General features: G+C 42.9%; 1 protein-coding gene across 2 annotated transcripts in view; it reads left to right on the plus strand.

The window, feature by feature from the left end:
* DYNC2H1 (dynein cytoplasmic 2 heavy chain 1) overlaps positions 1 to 20,505 on the plus strand; it is a 1,763,151-nt gene that overhangs the window by 132,616 nt on the left and 1,610,030 nt on the right. For both annotated transcript variants that reach the window (XM_078657019.1, XM_078657020.1), the window contains exons 10-12: positions 2,042 to 2,166; positions 9,277 to 9,452; positions 16,091 to 16,286. In XM_078657019.1, the coding sequence (XP_078513145.1) occupies positions 2,042 to 2,166; positions 9,277 to 9,452; positions 16,091 to 16,286 (497 nt within the window). The remainder of the gene's footprint in view (positions 1 to 2,041; positions 2,167 to 9,276; positions 9,453 to 16,090; positions 16,287 to 20,505) is intronic.

Genomic DNA, 20,505 nt, shown 5'->3' on the forward strand with positions numbered 1-20,505 from the left:
ATAAGAGATATTGGTCTATCATTTTTTGGCAATAGTGGATCTTTCCCTTCCTTGGGTATAACTAAAATTTTGCCTTCTTTACTTGAATTGGTTGTTCTTCCCTTCTGAGCTATAGTATTAAATACTTTTAGCATGGTTGGTTAGATTGACACTGCAAATATCTTATAAAATGCTGCTGAGAAGCCATCAGGTCCCGGGGCCTTATTGTCTTTCAGTGATTCAATAGAGTTAGTCACTTCCAAATCATTTATAGGTTTCCCTAGAGATAGTTTATCCGCTTCAGTCAGATGAGGGAGGTTCAATGTATTCAAGTAACTGGCGCACTCTTCTGAATTAAAGGTTTGTTTGCTCTTATACAAATCTTCATAAAAGGATTTAAAGGTGTTTAAAATTTCCATTTGCTTAGTCTGCGTTTTATTTTTAGTATCTTTGATTGATGAGTTAGTGTTTTGTGTCTGTTTGTGTTTGAGATAGGAAGCTAATAATTTACCTGCTCTGTTACCTTTTCAGAGTTTAAGGGCCTCGAATTTATTAATCAAAACTCCAGCATGATTACTTACATTTTTATTATATTGATATTTCTTTTGCGTTAGTTGGTTAAGAATATTATTGTTGTCTATTGAATTGGCGTGGGAGATCTCCAGGACTTTAATCTCACGTTCTAAATTAATTAACTCAAAGTAAAGTTTTTTATTGATTTTCGTTTTAATCCCAGTAAGAACTCCCCTAATGGTTGCTTTTAATGCGTCCCGAAGGGTGTATACATCTGTGTCAGGAAGATCTTTATGCTTGAGATAATCTGTGATTGCCTCTTCAATTTCTTTTTGTCAACCGGATCTGAAAGGACATCGTTATTAAATCGCCATCTTTTGGGCGAAGGTGTAGTATGGCTACCAGCTAATTTGGTACTGTTACATGAGTGGTCTGAAACTAACTTGGGCGAGAGGTATGTTTGGTCAATTAGATGTGTAAATGAGCCAGATACAAGTATATAGTCTATCCTAGTATATGAGTTAGGTGGGGCAGAGCAAAAAGTATAGTCTCGAGAGTCTGGGTGTTGAAGGCGCCAGGAATCCTTGAGATTAAATTTAGGGCAAATTTTGTGAACGATTCCATTAGACCTAGTGACATGGTATTTGCACGTGGATTGACGGTCAATTATAGGGTCCAATAGAATATTAAAATCGCCACGACTATGATAAAATCATCTTGGGGAACATTTTCTAAGATTTTTAAGATAATTTCCCAGAAATGGGGTTTGTCAGTATTAGTTGTGCCCACTTTGGTTGCACTGTTCAGGTGTTAGCAGAGCTGAGGGGTCAGTGTAGAATCCTTTACTGATCAATTGGGCAACCAAGTTTTCCTACAGTTAAAACTGTCATTTCGCATGTTTTACTGTCAGGACATGTAAAGTACATGTTCTGCCTGTGTCATATGTTGCACCATGCCTTACAGGTTCAGTAGGCCTGTGAGAAGGGTGACTTACACACATGTCCAGGGGAAGTGGTGGTTTTGCCATTGCTTCCAATGACAAATTTGGGCTGGCAGTGCACTACTGCTCTATCAGTGTGTAGTGGCAGACTGGGGAACTTGTTTTACTTGGGGGACCTCCAGGGGGGCACAATCAGTGCTACGAGCCCTGGGGTACCCCTCTAAGTTACATGCCCTGGCTACCGGAGTACCATTTACTAGGGACTTAACGATAAGTTAGCCATCTCCAATTGGGTATAGACAATTTGACATACCCCATAGGGTCAGGGCACTTGCATTCTCTCAGAGTCAAAAACCAACAGCATCGGTCAAAAAGCTTGGGAGTGACCATACAAAAAAAGGCATTTCATTACAAAAATGAAAGCCAAACCTGTTGATTGTGCCCTGTGTTTATTTGTTGTGCTCTTAGTGCACACACAATTGCTTATTGTGCTAGTCTTACAAAAACAACATTGAGCCAATTAGCAAACATTGGTGAATTGAAAATTGTCTTTGTACTTCTTACAACCTTAATGGCCTTACCTTTAGTATGCTTAAATCTGTTATGCAGGATTTCGATCGGACTTCGAGAGTCGCTGTCATGGAACACCGGGTGAATCATCTGGCCCACTTGCAGGAAAGAACCTTCCGGAAGTTGTGAACAATATAGTTTGGGTGCGCCAGCTGGAACTAAAGGTATTAGGTTTATTTCTTTTATTTCTTAGCGTAGACTATCTGTAATTACTTGTCTTACAGTTAGCCGTCAGTAAAGAGTCCTGGTTGAAGAGTTCAAAGCACTAGTGGTGTACAATCTAAAACACAAAATATTGAGTGGACTGGGCAGTATTTGTAACAATTAACTGTTGCAATAAACATGTATTTTAAAAAGGGCTAATATCCCTGGTGGTCTGTTCTGTTTATTTGGTTTATTTAGGCAATTTAAATAGTATGGACATTGACCAAAAGTCTTACACTACAGGATAGAAAATAAATGCTAAGTTACATGAAAGAGATGAACAGACCAAGGGATACAGAGATAACAGCCATGAGTAGCCAGAAGGCATTCGAGCACTATACATGAGTAGTAATGTTATATTAGAAAAATGAACCAACCGCAGCCATAACAGAGACTCCAGTGAATTGAAATTGCTGAGTGAGGATGCCAGGTGAAAGATAAACTGGTTAAGCATTATACAATGCAACATAATTATCCTGACTGCCTGGAAGTACAATGTAATTGTATAAGTGGAAGATACTAATACAGGATCAGTGATCATGGCATGGGTATAATTATGTAAAAATGATAATAATCGATTAGCGGAGTCGGGCCAGGGTGATGAAGGGGGCTTCAAGTGTGCAGATTGTCTAGCATCAAGTTAAAAGTGTCTTTGAAAGAGAAGAATTTTCAGACCAGTCTTAAATGTAAACAGCAAGGTAGTGGTATGTAAACCTGGGGATAAAGAGTTCCAATTTCTAGCAGCACTTCGAAAAATGGACTGTGTCATTGTTCTTTTTGAATGCTAGGAGTTCTAAAAGCAGGCATTAGCAGTGCTGTAATGTTGTCACATCTTTTGATTCCAGAGACTAATTGTATTGTTGCACATAGCATTGATTTACTGGAACAAGATGCACTTTGGGAAGTTTGGTCAAGAGTGGGTTGCCATAGTCAGTCCTTGACAACACAAATATGTTTTATAGTCGAATTAAGGGTTTGCTCATAGACAAATTGCTGAATTAGCCAGACCATTTACTGGAGAAAAAGTGCATCTGTGGCCATAGAGTGAGTGTGTTCCATAGATGTAAGCCTGATTTAGAGTGTGGCGGGGGATGTACTCCATCACAACTTGGAAGGAGTAGTCTCTTTGCCAAACGCCAAGTCTACCCGCCTGATATATAGACGGTTGGAGTAAAGTGTGTCAGTGACTGAGCCTACTCCCGCTCTGTTTCAGACATACTTCTCTAATGGCCCGACAGAGTACTGGCCATCAGAGGTTTACATATAACACGGTCATACCTCCGCCTTCCAAACTCTAAATTGGACCCGGAGTCTTTCATCGAGAATCACCCTCAAGGATTTGGCACAGACGGCTAGACTTGACTACATATTCCTAACGTCCCATCTCTACACAGCACTGGTACACGCAACACACCTCCCCAGAACGTATTCGGACCACTCTCCGGTTCGGATCACATTGAAAGGTGCCGACGTGGGGCCCCCTGTCACGGCATGGCGCATGCAGCCCTCGATGCTCCTAGATATGGTATTCCAGGAGGAGCTTCGCGAGGAATGTTTAGACTTCTTTCAACGTAATAAGGACTCAGTTAGGGATGTTGAAACTATCTGGGATGCATTCAAAGTCACACTTAGAGGCATTTGCATCTCAAAGGGCTCGGGGGTCCTAAAGAGCATACTGGATAGATTGAGATCCCTGGAAGCTGACTTAGGGCGAGCTGAAAGGGAACTTAGAGCAACCCCTGGGGGCGAAGCGCTCGCTGTGATACGGGAAAAGCTATCGGACTACACCGATGAGGCTGCCCGCGAGGTGAAATTCAGGAACAAATACTGGGTGGCGCGACGATATGGAGAGGGCGAGAGGCCTGGGAAAGCTCTGGCTACTACGGTTCGGCTTATGCGTTCGCCCACCATCATACTGGAATTAGAAACTGCTGGGGGGATGTTCCTTAGGGATACCACACAAATACTGAATGAATTTGTAAGTCATTATAGTGCGCTTTGCACCTCCACCAGAACGGGGGAACTGACCCTTGAGGACTACCTGGCGGATGTCTCCTTGGGATGGCTGAGCGACTCACAAAGGGCCTTTTTAAGTGCCCCGTTTGAACTTGATGAAGTCAGGGAAGCTATCATGCACATGCAATCGGGCAAAGCCACTGGGCATGACGGCATCCCCATAGAGTTTTACAAGACATACATCGACTTCATGGCACCGGTCCTGCGGGAGGTGTACGAAGATGCACTAGAGGTTGGGTACCTCCCCGCTTCCATGAGAACTGCCCTTATCACATCCCTGCTGAAGCCTGGGAAGCCTGCTTCACGCTGCGATTCCTATAGGCCCCTCTCCTTACTTACTTGTGATGTGAAGATACTCGCCAAACTAATTGCGACGCGCATTAGTCTCCTGCTGCCAAACCTTATACTTCCTGATCAGGCTGGGTTTGTCCCCGGCAGGGCGACCTCGCACAATCTTCGCACCTTTTTCTCAGTAAATGATTCTATCCATGAGGACTTGCCAATGGCGGCCATTTTTTTAGACGCCACTAAAGCGTTTGACTCGCTTGAGTGGGATTATGTATTCAAGGTGCTTGAGCGGATGGGCTTCCCTGCTATTTTTATATCCTGGATCAAGCTGCTGTATACGCGTCCTGTGGCTAGAGTACTCATTAACGGGCAGTTGTCCTCGGAATTCCCTGTCTCACGGGGGACTAGGCAGGGATGCCCCTTGTCCCCGCTCCTGTTCGCCATAGCCACTGAACCCCTTGCAGCTAAATTACGTCAACATCATCGGGATAGTGCGCTGAGGTGCTATCAAAGGCAAATCCTCATCTCAATGTACGCAGACGATATTACACTCTATGTACGCCACCCCGGCGAGAATCTGCACCCCATACTTAGGGAGTTCGTCCGTTTTGGAGTTCTCTCAGGTGTGCAAATTAACTGGAGCAAGTCCTGCATTTTTCCACTTACTGCCTCGACACGTGAGTTTCAGCTGGAATATCCCCTTGCCTGGTGCGAGGGAGATTTCAAAAACCTGGGTATTCATATAGAAAAGGATAGGGAGGCCCTTATGCGTGCCCATTATGGGACGGTGATGAACAAAATCAGTGACAATGTTTCCAGGTGGATAACCCTCCCCTTGTCCATGGCGGGGAGAGCTTCACTGGTTAAGATGGTGATACTCCCCCAGCTCCTGTACTTATTTATGAACATACCATTTGATCCCGGGACATATTTTTTTAAACAGCTGCGCTCAGAATTACTCAGATTGGTCTGGGGAGGGAAGACGGCCAGACTTAAATGGGAGATACTGGTTAGGCCGTACTCGCAGGGGGGTTTTGGGATCCCGGATTTCGAACTCTATTACCAGACTGCCCAAGCCCACTTCGCCTATTTTTGGATACGACAGCCTCGATACATGCCCCAATTGGCGGCCGAACATTGGCTAGCACACCCGACACCGATCGAAGGAGCACTCTACTCCCCAGTTGAAGGTAGAGATAAAACCCCAAACACGGTCCTCAGCACAGTGACGGCATGGAATCGTATTACTTCGAAATTGGACCTACAACTGATGTATGCCCCACTACTCCCCTTGACATACCACCCGCAGCTGCCGCTCCTACAGGAGGCTGGCTTTCGTAGATTATTGACAAAACTTCATGTTCAAACGTGGGGAGATTTGTATAAAGATGGCACTTTTCAAACTAAAGACCAACTATATGCCGGGATACAGCCGACGCCACTGGAGATATTTTACTATATCAGGCTTGGGCACGGTCTGCAGGCGGTTACACCTGATTTCCCGCGCGAACCTCCTGTGCTTCTCCCTCTGCAGCATATGCTTCAACTTGATAGCCCCAACAAACTGGTGTCCACGTTATATAGGTCGGTGCGTGTTAATATGGAATACACTGAGGTGCCTGCTAGGCAGAAATGGAACCAGGAATTAGCCGTAGCCCTTACTGATAAACAATGGACATTTTGCCTACAGCAAACAGAACGCATTTCATCCAGCAGCAGATATAGAATCATTCACTATAAATTCATTCACAGATTATACTATACACCTGCGCGACTACACAGATTCCAGCTAAGGCCTAGTGACGCGTGTGACAGATGCGGGGCCCCGGGGGCTGACTTCCTGCACCTTGCATGGGAATGCGCTCAGGTATACCACTATTGGGAACAGATCTTCCAGGCACTTTCCAAAATGATTGATGAGCCGGTAGCGCCCACTCCATTATTGGCACTATTAGGCTACGTTGAACCTCTCCAAGCTGCCCACCGCAAGTATGTGGCGATGGCCATGTTATTAGCTAAGCGCAGAGTAGCCTGCAAGTGGGGAAGGGGGAGGGCACCTAAATTTAAGGAGTGGATGCGAGACATGGTGTACTGCCAAGAACAATTGCACACTTACACTGAACTGCTACCTCCCGCTTCCAGACCCGCTGATATTTGGGCCCCGCTGCACTGCTATTTAATCACAGATTCTCCAGTAGATGCCGAGGATTGAGGTTGGTATACTGGGAATATGATTTGCTACCCCCCTTACACTTGGAGGATGTGGGGACATGTTAAGATGCTGTAAGGTCTCATACCACCTTTGAATGTAGACATGCCATCACACCGGGGCACATGCCTCTCCATCTTCGTGACTGAGTTATCGCACATGTTAAAGTTACTTACAATATTTACAGAAAATGTAAGACGAATTGATATGTCTAAGTTACGTTTGTACTTGTCACTGAATTGATGCGCTCATTATGCAATACTACATATGCCGACTGTTGACTTTCACTTTTCATCCTGATGGTCTCCACTAATGGCGGCCGGCCTCCGGGTTGTAGGCATGACGCTGTGTAACCCTGACAGTACTCAATAAACGTTTTACACCAAAAAAAAAAAAAAAAAAGAAAAAAAAAAGGATTTGGCACAGACAATGGTGGCAGAATTGCAGCTAGGTACACTAAGTGGAACAGCCCAGGTTTGAACCAGTAGTAGAGACTCAGATGAATAAATAGGGAGAAATTCACTTTTAGTAGGGTTGAGTTTAAAATGATGAGCAGTTTTAATTTGGGGTGTGGTGTGTGCATTTTCGTATTCAATCTTTGTAGCACATCATTAAGTGACATGGGATGGTGCTAATAGTTCAGTTTGCTTGTCCAGCGCGTGCTAGAAAATTGTGAAGATTTGGCAATCCTTTCTAGACTCTTCAGTTTTCTCCAGTATTTTTTGGCCAAAGTATACACCATAGCCCCATTAGAGGGAGGGGTTGGTCTTGTGAGTCACCTCAATAAATATTACCTATCTGAGGTCCTTCAAAGGGAAATTAAGTTGTATTAATTTATTGAAGATGTTCTGTAATTTTCCATATATCAGTCAATGGTCTTTTATTTTTTTCTTATCTATTTGCTTTGAGAGGCTGGATGAATAAATAAACACCCTTGGTATAAACACCTCAGTAGTCTGGGGTTTACCATTGAGTATTGGTGCATGTTTCACTCATGCCCAAGTCCTCGCCAAAGCTTGCATGAAACACTTAATACAGGTCAAGAAGAACTTTAGTGCTCTTTACGAATGTTGGTATTCTGTGGGTATACATTGGTTTATGAGTTGTAAACATTGCAGACTCAGCATAGAGAGTCTGACTGCTGAAACTGTGGAGAGCAAGCTGCCTGATAAATACTTGCCTCTTAAGATATATTCACAACTCCATACATAGACACTGGTCCCCAAGGACTTGGGTTTTCTGGGTGCTGAAACTTTTCTATTAAGGTTGCTCTACTGAGAGCTATTATTCTGACCAAATCATAATCAGAAAACCTGAAACTAAGTCCAGCAGGGGATATAGCCTATGTTAGCCATGATGCACTGCTATTGGTAGAGTCCTTTCACTAATTGATGCATTGTTCTAGCTATAACAGCATCTGCCTGTTAAATATGTGCATTTGAAACCATACCCAAATCTATTATTGTCTCATTAAGCAGTGCATTCTGATTGTCTTTAATTACCCCTCTAATTTCTGTGTACTTATCTGCTTAAGTAATTTTGTGCCTGCAGAGAGAAGGAAGGAAACATAAGGTCATAACAGGGGCCAGCTTCTGACCAACAACAAATTCCAACTGTGTCCACAGTTTACAGTCTACCCCCACCACTTTCACACTCTACTAACCTAACAGCCACAAAAGTATTTCACCGCTGACTCTTTTAAAAAGCCCAGTCATGTACATCTTGTTCCCTCCTAAGTGTGGTATATGAAGGGAAACGTACTTCTCTTTTTGTTTTTCCACATTCTCTTCACCCTTTTTTCCTGTTACATGAAGATGCACTTTCCTTGGTGTTTGACCTCTAGAGTGGTTTTCTGTCATTTCGTTACAGAGAATATTTATTTTACTTAGCAAAAAATACCATCTTTATTTGCAAAACATCCTACTTGTGGCAGGAAAAATGCAAGACATCATTCCATGCTCAAATACTACATTGCCTAATTACACACTGTACGTGAATGTCTGACTAAGCAAAGCTGTAAAACATTTGTTATGGGTAAATAACTTGCTCTTATCGGTGAATGTTCTTTGAAGCTAGGCATGAAGTTCTTCCTCTCCCCCAAATATAAGCTTAGAGCGGCGCAAACAACCTGGCACTCACATCCTCAGTAGACTGACCTTCAAAATTAAGGGATGCTTCCTAAGACTACACCTATACCTGTCATGCACTTCCTTGTCTTTAGCGTGCAGTCACTCCCTCAGCAAGCAAGGAGCACAGCAGTGATGTAAGTTTTCAAAACTCAATAAAGATCATGTGACATAGTAGAGACAGCAGAGGTCCTACAAACAGGCTATTCATCTTCAGGAGCCAGCTGTCCCAAGTCTGCTCGGCTAGTTCAGTAGATCTACAGTACATAGGGTTACATCTGACAGCTGCCGGGCTTGCCTTGACTTCATGCCACCGCTGGCACTTTGCAACTGCTAGACCCTATTAACGTCCATGTCAAGAGTAGCAACATTGATTTTTTGTGGTTGTAGCTAAAAAATCATTGTGACAATAACTTCTTATTTTATTTTAGGTGGATGATACTATCAAGACTGCGGAAGTTCTTCTCTCTGACCTGTCTGGATTCCGATCCTTCCATCGCGTTGGAGATGAAATCATGGAACAGTTTAAAATTTATGAACAAGAGCAGTTTGATGACTGGTCTAGAGACATTCATTCTAGCTTGTCCGATCCAAAGTCTGGCGTCTGGTGAGGAAAATAAATATCCCTAAATTTTATGTACACACTTTGTTCATGCATATTTAAAAGCATATCATTCTCTCAATCTCCCACTGAACTCACATGGCAGGCACTGTTATTCCTAATTTTGATCATCCAAAACGGCTTATTTTATATTAATTAGGACTTGTATCCCTCATACTGACATGCACACTGTTATCCATTCCTGCTACTGCTTCCAGATATGGGTAATGTATTAGAAGTCACTGTACAAAATAAGTCGCCAACTGCTAAAAGAACTATGCATTTGCACAAGTGCAGCACGAGGGCTCTAGGTTTGCTCATACATTTTTGCTAGCTAGATTGTACTTGGTAAAGTGTGGGCTGCAAATCGCTGTTAGTGTACAAATTCCCTATCTTGCATTGTGACCCTTTGCAAATAATTAGGAAATTACTATGTTTCACATCCACATGTTTTACGTCGCATTGATGACTGCCATGCAACCATGTACATAAGTCATGGTGCAATCTATATTTGTTAAAAGTTCATCAAAACATGAGTTACCCATTGTGTAACAATAATGAAAGTGTTACTTTGCCATGAGCTCTCAATATTCTTCTCCCTGAAAGGTCACATTGTCACTATCTTGCCACTTTGATTGGCTAAGATCTTTTGTCCTTAACCTTCCTTTGAAAGGTTCAGAGCCTGTAGGACAAGCTTGTGTTCCTTTCTTCCAGATTGATGAATGATTAGTGGGATTGCTGTCACTGCTGTCACTCAGATGTAAGCTCCATTTCTCACCCACTCACCAAGTTTCTATCTATTTGTTTCCTCAATTTTCTCTGGTTTCTTTTCCAATAAGTCTCACATTCTATACAGAAAAAAAGGTTGTCTTGAAATAATGTCCCATTTGTCATGAATAATTAGAAATTTCTAACTACATAGAAACTCAAAGTGTTGTGCCTTTCAACATGTTGCAGCAAACCCAGACATCAATCCCTTCCCTATTTTCAATTCTTATAGTTTGCAGTCAAGGATGCCAAGATTGCTCTTCAGGCAATACTACAATCAAGTTTCCAGGAGAACCAACAGTCTTCCTGATACACCGAACCCTTTCAATTCAGTAGAAAAGCCTCCCATGTCGATTTACTTATGAAGGTGTTGGCTCAGACAGCAAGCTGCAGGAGGAGACTGCGAATAGTATGAGTGGCAGACAGCAAGCAAAGTACAGCACTGTAAGACTGCACTCTGAGGTGCTGTTGGTAGTGCAGTCGCTGAGCAGACAGTGGCGGGTTTCAGTTTAGGCGGGGTAGAGGATCGGAGGCTCCTGGAGCTGTACAGCAGTACGGAGTGTGTAAGAAAGTAAAAGGCACTTCCCTACTGTAAATATAAAAATTGAAGAAAGTTGCTTAACTCTATCAAAATATGTTCATATTTACAAGTTACGTTCCTGTTCTCTTATTCCTTCAGGTCCCTTAAGTCACGCTTTAATGATACTACTAAGGCCAATGGCTTTACATTAAAGGAGGCAGTGCTCAATTTAACACTCATGCATGTTCTGGTTTCCTTGCATTATTCATGCTGTTCACCATTTACAGAGGAGCTAGAAGTCTGAAGACATGGAGCACAGTAGTCCATGGGGAGGTCATTTAATTGACAGGCTAAGAATAAAAGATTACTGTTCTGGGTAAATTGTGCTTAGTCCTACTTCCCCACTCATTTCTGCTTCCCAGTCTGTGAGAACCGTGCCATCTAGTAGTGGACCTGAAAGATATTTCCCAAAATTGTTGCAGCCATAGCCCTCTGCTTCTTTTTCCATGCATGTATGCGAACGCTATATGCAGCCAAGCCTCATTCCATGACCTTTTTTCAGATTTTCCCCTTGTCAGTGTGGACTTCTCCCTTCTTTTTTCATGCTCAGTGATTTTCTGCAGCATTGCTTCTTCTCCAACTGTTTGGATCTGGCCTGGAGACAGAATTAGCTGTCTCCCAGCTTCTTGCTCCCAACAATAATAATACATACAAAATCTTGTAATACATAAAGAAATATTGAGTTGTGCCCCTTCTTTCATTGCTTTGTTTTAGTGTCTTTCACTTTCTGTTTCTGACCAAAGTTGATTTACATACAGTGGGTCACATCCCCTTCAAGTCACTGGCTTTACTGCCTGTGTCATTTACATTTTTAATCAGCCCACATGATAGCCATTCTGTGGTTGGAGTGACACAGTGAGTGACAAACGTTTGCCTGTCAGGATTGGGAAGGGAGAGAATGAAAGGCAGATGAGTCGACCCTATCACCCCAGTAGCAGTTGCCCTGGCAGAGCGGCCTCCGTAGACTCTCTCCTTGCATGTAGTTACAACTTGCCATCTTAGCTGAGACACCTTCCCAAACCTTTGTTTTTAAGTATATGCACAGAGTTAGTGAACACATGTGCAGTCTAGTATCATGCCAGAGTCTGACACCAGCTTCTTCTGGGAAGATCACTGTGATGCAATTGTACACTGTATGGTTAAAGCACCTCACTGTGTTTGCAGGCAGGGGATGTGAAGTAACCAGTATAGCACTATTGCTGGTGTCACTGTCTCACTTGTGGGCCAGTATGAATCTTTTCTACCCAGTGCCTTTTTTTTAATTCAATGTGATTATGCCATTAACACAGCAACTACCCTAAAGCAAAGTGGGTGTTACTGTTCCTGGAGCCACAAGAGCGAGGTAGACCTGAATCCCCTTAACTGATTTGCTCTGCTATTGTTTTGCTGAGATTTCCAGCATTTGTGGAGGAAGTAGCTGAACCTCAAACCCCAAATGAGGATTTCCCACAATTCAGGCTTTTACTCTGCACTTGTGCAGCAAAGAGTTCAGTGGGAAGTTAAGAAATTATTTTGTGAGGCCGATTGGTTGCAGAGGCCTTTTTGCACACTCATTTGCATGCCGGTATTGAGATATTGCTGATTGATAATTCAGTTCATGAATTATTACTAGGATGCCTTTGCACACCAGAGAAATCACTTTTATTCATCAGGAAGGTCTTTTTTTGTGTTGCCACTCTCCACACTCCCTTGGATAGGGCAAAATGGTCTCACAAATAGCCAATTTGATTTTCATGAGGCAAATTTACAAGCTTATCAAATATTTACATATTCTTCGATTTTTCTTTGTGGGTCACTGGTCTCCTATTCAAAATGCAAACAATCCCAAAAAATATATGGTTGTGTTTCCTGAGAAATATATCCTACATTCCGATTGAGTGCCAATTTAGTGATACTTTTACATTTTGGCTTTTTTTCGGTTTGAATAATCTGCAGCATTATGCAAACAAGGCTTGATTAAGCCAGTAGATATATATTTTTAATGAGCTAATGGATACAAATACTGGCATGCTCCAATGCTGTTTCCATGAATTTGCACATTAAAGCCACACCTGTTGTCTTTGCTGATGTTGTTAATATTGTCTAGCTGTTTGACTTTTTTCCTCCGATATTCAGCTTAGGAAGCCTATGCTGGAGGTGTTTGCAGCAGGCTAATCTCATTATATCTTCGTGTCCTGGTGGGTGAACAGCCATCCAGGCCACGTCTGTCTTTTTTATTCTGTGGTGTCGACAAGGAATTGTTGCCAATTATGCATAACAGTAATGACCCAATACTATAGTACACATAATACATTATTTTGTAGAAGAAGAATGAAAATAGAAGTTCAGATGTTTGGAAACCAGGCACTTAATGAGGGTGATCCATGAGTAAGCAAGACACTCTATTGAAAGGACCATCAACTCCTATTTGACCGTTAGCCTCTAATGCGAGGCAATGAGGTTTAATACCATACAACAGGGTGGAAGAACAAAGTTCTGCAACAGTTGTTTCCTGGTACCTGAACATTTGTTCTGCTGAATCCTGTCGAAAGTGTTTCAGTCATTGGAGCAGTACCCCTCAAGGACGAACATTTATCATCTGATAGAGACATCTAGCTGCAGATTACTTACCTCAGAATTTCCCTAGCATCAGACTGGATCTGGAAGATTTTAGCGTGAGCAATACCCCTGTACGCTGGTAGGTTGCGTAGATCGGCTCAGAGTGGCCTAGTTCACACCGGAAGTGGTGTCCACGTCACTGAGGGCGGTGTCTAAGTAGATACCATGACGTCATTCCGGCGACCACGACGCCAACGACGAACGCGAAGTCGACCAACGCTACCTATCGACGCGCAGGGGTACTGCTGAAGAAAAATCTCTGGATCCAGTCTGACGTCTGGGGGTAATTCTAAGGTGAGGCATCCATAACTAAGGTGAGGAATCCATAACTAATCTATGTCTCTTACAGATATATCGGTACTGAAGGTAAGTAACACATTTGTATTATATTGTACAGAAAGTCTATTGACTCTCTTTGTGCGTCCTTCTCTGATGTCCTTTTTATTTTTACCCCTGCCCAGCAGGGCTCTGCTCTGGGTACTCTTAAGTGTTACCTTTCTGCTCTGTCTGCTTTTTTGCGGTTGCCTGACCAACCCATTTTTTTTAGGTCCCTTATTGTGAATAGGGTTCTTAAAGGTCTTGTATATATGTTTACCCTCTCTCTTTTCATTATGCCTCAGTGGGGCCTTAATTTGGTTCTTGCTTTCTTAATGTGTACTGCTTTCGAGCCTCTTCATAATTGTCCCCTCTGGCTGCTCACCATACAGACAGCCGTTCTTGTGGCAATAACATCTGCTCCAAGGGTGAGTGAGCTCCAGGCTTTACCATCCAAGCCTCCATTCCTTTCTGTTTTTCAGGTAAATTGGTGCTTCGCACTTGGACCTCTTTTCTGCCGAAAGTGGTAACACCATTCCATGTGGGCCAATCCATCACCTTGCCCACTTTCTACGCTCCTCCACATCCCTTAAAAGAAGAGGAGCAAGTCCATTGTATGGACCCAAAAAGAGCATGTTGTTCTACCTTCACCGCACATGAGTGTTCCGGGTGGATGACTAACTCTTCATGGGGTATGTTGGAGTGAAGAACGGTCTCGTGGTACAGAAACAAAACTGTTTTGTGCTGTGTCGTTGTCTGTATTAAAATCAGCTACGCGCTGGCCAAGAGGCAGCCCCCTGAGGGCTTAAGGGCTCATTCCACGACGACTAAAGCTGCTACCACTGCTTTAGAACATGGAGCCCCAGTCCAGCCAGGTAGCAACGTGGTGTCCCTGCATACATTCACCAAACATTACTTCCCGTACAGTCAGGTCCGCAGGGATGGGCATTATGTCTGTTCAGTCCTTCAGGACTTTCAAGTTAAGAATTTGTCTGCAGCCTACCACCAGGCATGGTATTACTTGGGTATCTATTCAAAGGTAAGGTATCAGCGGCTAGATGTCTCTGTCAGGTTAACAAGTTACTTACCTTTGGTAACACATCATTTGGTAGAGAACAGATCTAGCCGCAGATTCCGTACCAATCCACCCAAATTCCAAGTTCTGCAGACAAGTTTCTAGGGTCAGGGTTGATCGCTTTCAGGGTCCTAGTTTGGACACATCTGTGTCAGTGCACTTCATGGCTCCGTGCCTCTGGTGTGGAAAGTCTTGAAAAGTAACTGACATCAGCCTGCCGAGTTGATGCCTATATAGGTGACGCAGACTTGGCTTCCAGGACGGTCATCAAGCGGAGCCGGTCGATGCCACTTACCGGCACGCAGGGGTTCTGCTCACGCAAATATCTTCTGAATCTAGTCTGACTCCAGGGAAATTCAAAGGTAAGGAGTCTGCGGCTTATCTCTATTAAATGGTGCATTAGTGAAGGTAAGTAACTTGTTCTTTACTCAGAGGTACCATTGCATTGGGGAGGCTATCTCATTTTCCAGACTTTGTTGTTTTATTACAGGGCTGAACTTGTCTGTTATTTTTGCCATGCTGACTCTCATGTATTGCACCAGAGAATTTCTCTCACGTTGCTGTGATCACTCTGCAGGATTATACTAGGGAGTTGAGGGATCCTCTTCTGATGGTCTTCTTTTTTACAATAAAGCACTTACTCATGGCCCATCGTGCTCCAGAAAGCTTTTCGCCCCTTGATGGAGTCCAGCAACCACCCAATGCAGGCAAATGTTGAAGTGTGCCAGCTCTGTAAGCAGAAGATCATGCAGCATGAAAAACCAGAGGAGATTAAGATCCTATGTTTCTGATTAGTTGATACAGAAGCATCATCAGAACAGTCGTGGGCAATTAAGATGTTACATCGCAAGCGTCCCTCTGGCCTACCATCATAATTGGTCTTGCTGGTGCCACTGTATCCCTTCCACTTTCTCCTGAACAGCATATTTTGCCAAGTTTTTCCTGGTGAAAAATGCTTGGGGAACAGAACGCTAGGTATGGTGTTCCTGTAAATTTTGTAATTATGATTCAGGCTGAAGTCCCTCTTTCCACTTGAATCAGAGTTACAAAAGAAATCAGAATGATGACTGTAGTTGTCAAGGAATAGAAGAGCTTAGTACAAACTGATGTATGCCGTAACATAAGCAATACAGTATCCTAGTTTTGGCACTGACAGAGTAACTGTTTGCAAAAGCCCACCTGTTAATCCAATCTTATTTTGTATTTCATATGAAAGTAACATATCCCATCAGATTAAACTAATATTAAGAATATGTTCCCACAATATTACTAAAAGCACATTTGTTGTATATTTGTTTGTCATTTTAGCATACAAGCTAGTAGCAACGTTATGGAGTTGGACCATTCTGATGGAGCTTTGAAAATACATTACTCTGATCGCTTAGTTACTCTTCTGCGTGAGGTCCGTCAGCTTTCAGCTCTTGGATTTGTTATTCCTGCCAAAATACAACAGGCTACCAAAACTGCTCAAATGTTCTACAAGCAAGCAATCATCCTTAAACAGGTATGAAGGAACCATACTAGTTAATATATCCTGCATTAGTTGGAAATGCTTTATTACACTCAGAATCATGGTAAATAATTGACCTTCGTTGCATTTATTATTAATACTTAATTTATTATTCCTGACTGTTGGCTATTATCTCAAAGCAACCTAGCTCTGCTGTCCATGAAAAAACTACCTGCATTACCCTTGGGAAGTTGGAATCAGGCTAAGGCTGTTAGACCCCTGTTAGACCTTTTTCCGTCTAGGTTTATGAGTTGGCCATTGTCCGCACTAGAAATCAGCCACACATCCAAGTAATGATTAGTACTTCAACAGAGATGCTAATCAAGGGGTGTGTATTAAATAACATTAATTATGAAAGCCTTTATTATCAAGACAACTCCTCGCCTAGGTTATGCTTAATAAAAAACAGATTAATCCCCAGTTGACAACAATTGTATGGCACATTACAACCTGATCACAGAGGTGTTTCTGAGACCAAGCAGGTCTACTCCCTCTGGGTAGCTAATCTGTCACCTATTCAAAGGTATCATAATTGTGCCAAAGATACAATGGAGTGAGGCTAGCGATTAGATGAATATTCTGGGCGAATGTGAAGGGAGGTTGAAAACTGTGACCTTCTGAGTCCTCCAAATGGGTCAAGATAGAATTGTGGCCTTCCTAATCTCTCAAGGACTACACATTGAGAAGGCCTGAGTATTCCCCTTCCTGATAGCTCGAGGAAAGCGCAACACCTTACAGGAACCATGTGCTACCCTGCTCTGAATAGTACATATGGAAGTTGTTAGGTGCCTCCTTACGAGGGTGCCCATTAGGAGGGAAAAATGCCAATAAGGGTACAAAAACCTTCTTGGCACCTTAGTACCTCTTGATTGAAGATGAAGATTAAATCTAAATTTAACAACAAGGTACTAAACTCTTCCAGGCATCCGGGAAAGGCAGAAAGGATCAAATAAGGTTATCCAAAAGTAAATCCAGTAGAAGTTCCAACTGCTATGAAAAAAATCAGGATCAAAAATAGTAGCTAAGGGGTGAAGAATACAACAGAAAACAAGGGACAAATGTGTTGCGATGCACCCATCACTTGGAAACTAATTCTTAGAAATGATTCATACAAGAAATTATATAATAGAAAAAGTATGTACTTTATCTTGGATTGGTAACCTCTGATAGCATTCTAAGGACAGACCCCCATCTTGGAAAGGGCAGTTTATAAGGGTTGTCAACACCCCTTTCCTGAATCTCATCCCCCCGGTTTGACACACTAAGATTCCCAGATTGACATCTTTCTCCCAGCGTCGACTTCCCCTCTCTGCGCGCTGCTCTTCATGCCTGATGCTCAACGTGACTTGCAGAATACCCCTCTGGGTGACAGTGAGGACAGAAGTGACTGTGTGGTCTAGGCACCAAGAACATGTATCCATGTGCTGTGCGCAGCAACTAGCAGCAAGCTGCCTAGAAGTATTAGGGCCACTCTGTCTTCTGTTTGTGTATGTTCTCTGGTAACCTCTCACCACACAAGTAACTGCATGCGCCCCTCCGATGCTCCGGGCTTATTGTGGTGCCTTTAAACAATTCTGCAAACTAAAAAAAGGAATATGAACTGAAGAAACATCTTTCTAAGCATGCAGATTAGAAGGATGATCTTTCCATTGCACCAGACATTGAAGACAACCTTGAAAACTCTGACAATTTTGGTTGCCCATATACCATGACTGATAGAAGTCGGACACAAACCAATGATATTGATCAGCAACATTAGGTGTCAGTTTGGATAAATGAAAGACAGAATGAGTGTCTCACATGCGAGGCAACTTCAAGCTCACCGCCATAGGACTCATCTGATGTTTTATTACAAATGGACCCAAAACATTTTCTTAACATTTATCTGCATATGTATGAAGCAGAAGAGAGAAGACATTTAGACCTTTTCTCCAGGAACAGTGAAGAATTTGTTTATGAGTTATCAGCATATTTCTTGATTTTGACCTTAGAATGGTGTAAACCTTCAGAAACAAGTTACCTATGTTTTTGAATGTGATTTAAAAAAAATAGTGGCACCTAGAACATAAGACTCAATATGAGGAGAAGACTAAAAAACTCATGGATGAAATACTTCCATGCAAATGAAAGGTGAATCATTGGTGACGCTATGGTTTGCATTATTATAAGAAAATTCTGAAGTTGGTAAATAGAAATCCCAAATATATTGAGTTGCATTACAGTAGTACCATAGATAATGCTCCAGACTTTACTTGGTTTGCTCTGCCTATTTGAATAGGAATCATAACAGAAGAAAGAGCTTGTTCAACACCCAGTGCCTAACACAAAATTTAAAAAAATGTGAAAGATGTTACATTTCTCCATCAGAAATAATAGTATGAGACAATCTATAAATATTGTATGGGTGGGACAAGGACTGACAAAGTGGCCTGGTACTAGTCCAAACCCAACTCTAGAGGACAATGCACATAGCCATGGGTTGGAAGCAGATTAGGTTGGTGGGATGTGGTTTGAACATCGACCTGTCCATACCTCAAGACCTGCACCCAGGGCCAGTATCCCTCTGCAAGCAGCAATGGCTCATTCGCTAAGGTGGAGGAACGTCTCTCCATTGCTCTCTGAGCAGTTCAAAAGGGAAAAAATAAAATGATAATGCAGCGTTATTATCATTTTATGTTTCATAGTGCAGTGGCTCAGTTCCTTATGTGTGGGTGGGGCTGGGCTCTGTGACGCCAGAGCACTGCAGGGGGAGGAGTGGTGGGCCCTCTGTAAGTGCGAATTACGGTTTGGCTGGCTGTCTTGGGCCGGCCAACCTGTCATGAGCACTTTGCATGTTCTCCACCCAGCCTGTGTTACAGCCTGGGTGGAGAACATGCCCAGGCTCCCACTGCCAGTCTGAGTGCCGAACAACGGCGCTCAAACTGGGGGGACTGGGAGCCTGGGTGCTTTCTGCTGCAGGACTCGAAGAAGATGAAGAGGATGGAGGAAAGGCGGCGGCCGGCCGTAGACCGGTAAGTGTGTTTTTAATTTTTTTTTAAATCTTTCTCAAATATGGTCACAATAGAGATTCAACCAAGTAGAGGCATCGCGATATAGATCCAAGAAAGGCCCACAGTAATCTACTCCACGCCCAATACCCAGGTGAAATGAACAGACAACATTAGCACCAGTACCCATCAGAGTGCTCATTGGGGCTCATTGGCCCTTTTTCTTGCCTTATCCTTGTTATCATCACCCTTTTTGGGAATCTATCATTGTGATTTACACACGTTCTTCAACCTAGATGACCGGGACAGATATTGTTGGTGTTCATGGACTGGAAATATTGATGAAGTAGATTACTGTGGGCTCTCTCTTGGATCTATATCGCGACACCGCTACTTGGCTGATTTGGGTTATTGTTGCAGTGCATCTCAATGTCTACTGTCTGCAAGTGCACAACCTGTTCATGTGGAATGGGACTGGTTAAGTTATTCTTACAGCTCCTCAAACAACTCAACATTTATTTACAAAAAACACCTGAAATTCAGTGAAATAACCCCACAGTTAGTGATATGTTTTATTTAAAAACCTAATATCGTCACAAACCATAATTCACGCGCATGTCATGCGCTACTTATATTCTCATAAAATTACTTATGACAACTGAAATTACATCATTGTAGTTGACATTTCTACCCACAAGGAGGTACTGTTGAGAGGTGCTGCCAAATCAAACATTCCAATAGAAGCTTCTCAGACATCAGTTTCCATAATCATAGAGACGTTTCAATATTGAACTCCAGCTTTAAGCATGGTGGCTCAGAGGTTTTTGAAAATCATATAAATTTATGATAGATACATCTGCCAGTGGATTCCTCACCTCGTGAATACCCCCTGCGCAGCAGGCAATCGGAAACTTTTGTAGATCTCCACGCCGGCAAGGTCATGGACGACGTCACAGAGGGTACGACTCCTCTCGCGACCCCGCTGACGTCACTGGATCCATAATAGGGCCTCGTCGGCATGATGACGTCAGTTCCCTTTTTTCCGCGCCGTCGACGCCAACGGTTTTTTGGGACTCTCCGTAGTTACTTTGTAATTCCTAGTATTCTCATCCGTTCTTCTTGTTTCCTTTCTGAAAATGTCGGGAAGAAAGTCCGGTTTCAAGCCCTGTAGGGAGTGCGGTAAGCAAATGTCTATTACTGACCCGCATCAGGACTGCGTTTGGTGC

Source organism: Lissotriton helveticus, chromosome 8, assembly GCF_964261635.1.
Source record: "Lissotriton helveticus chromosome 8, aLisHel1.1, whole genome shotgun sequence".
Lineage (NCBI taxonomy): Eukaryota > Metazoa > Chordata > Amphibia > Caudata > Salamandridae > Lissotriton > Lissotriton helveticus.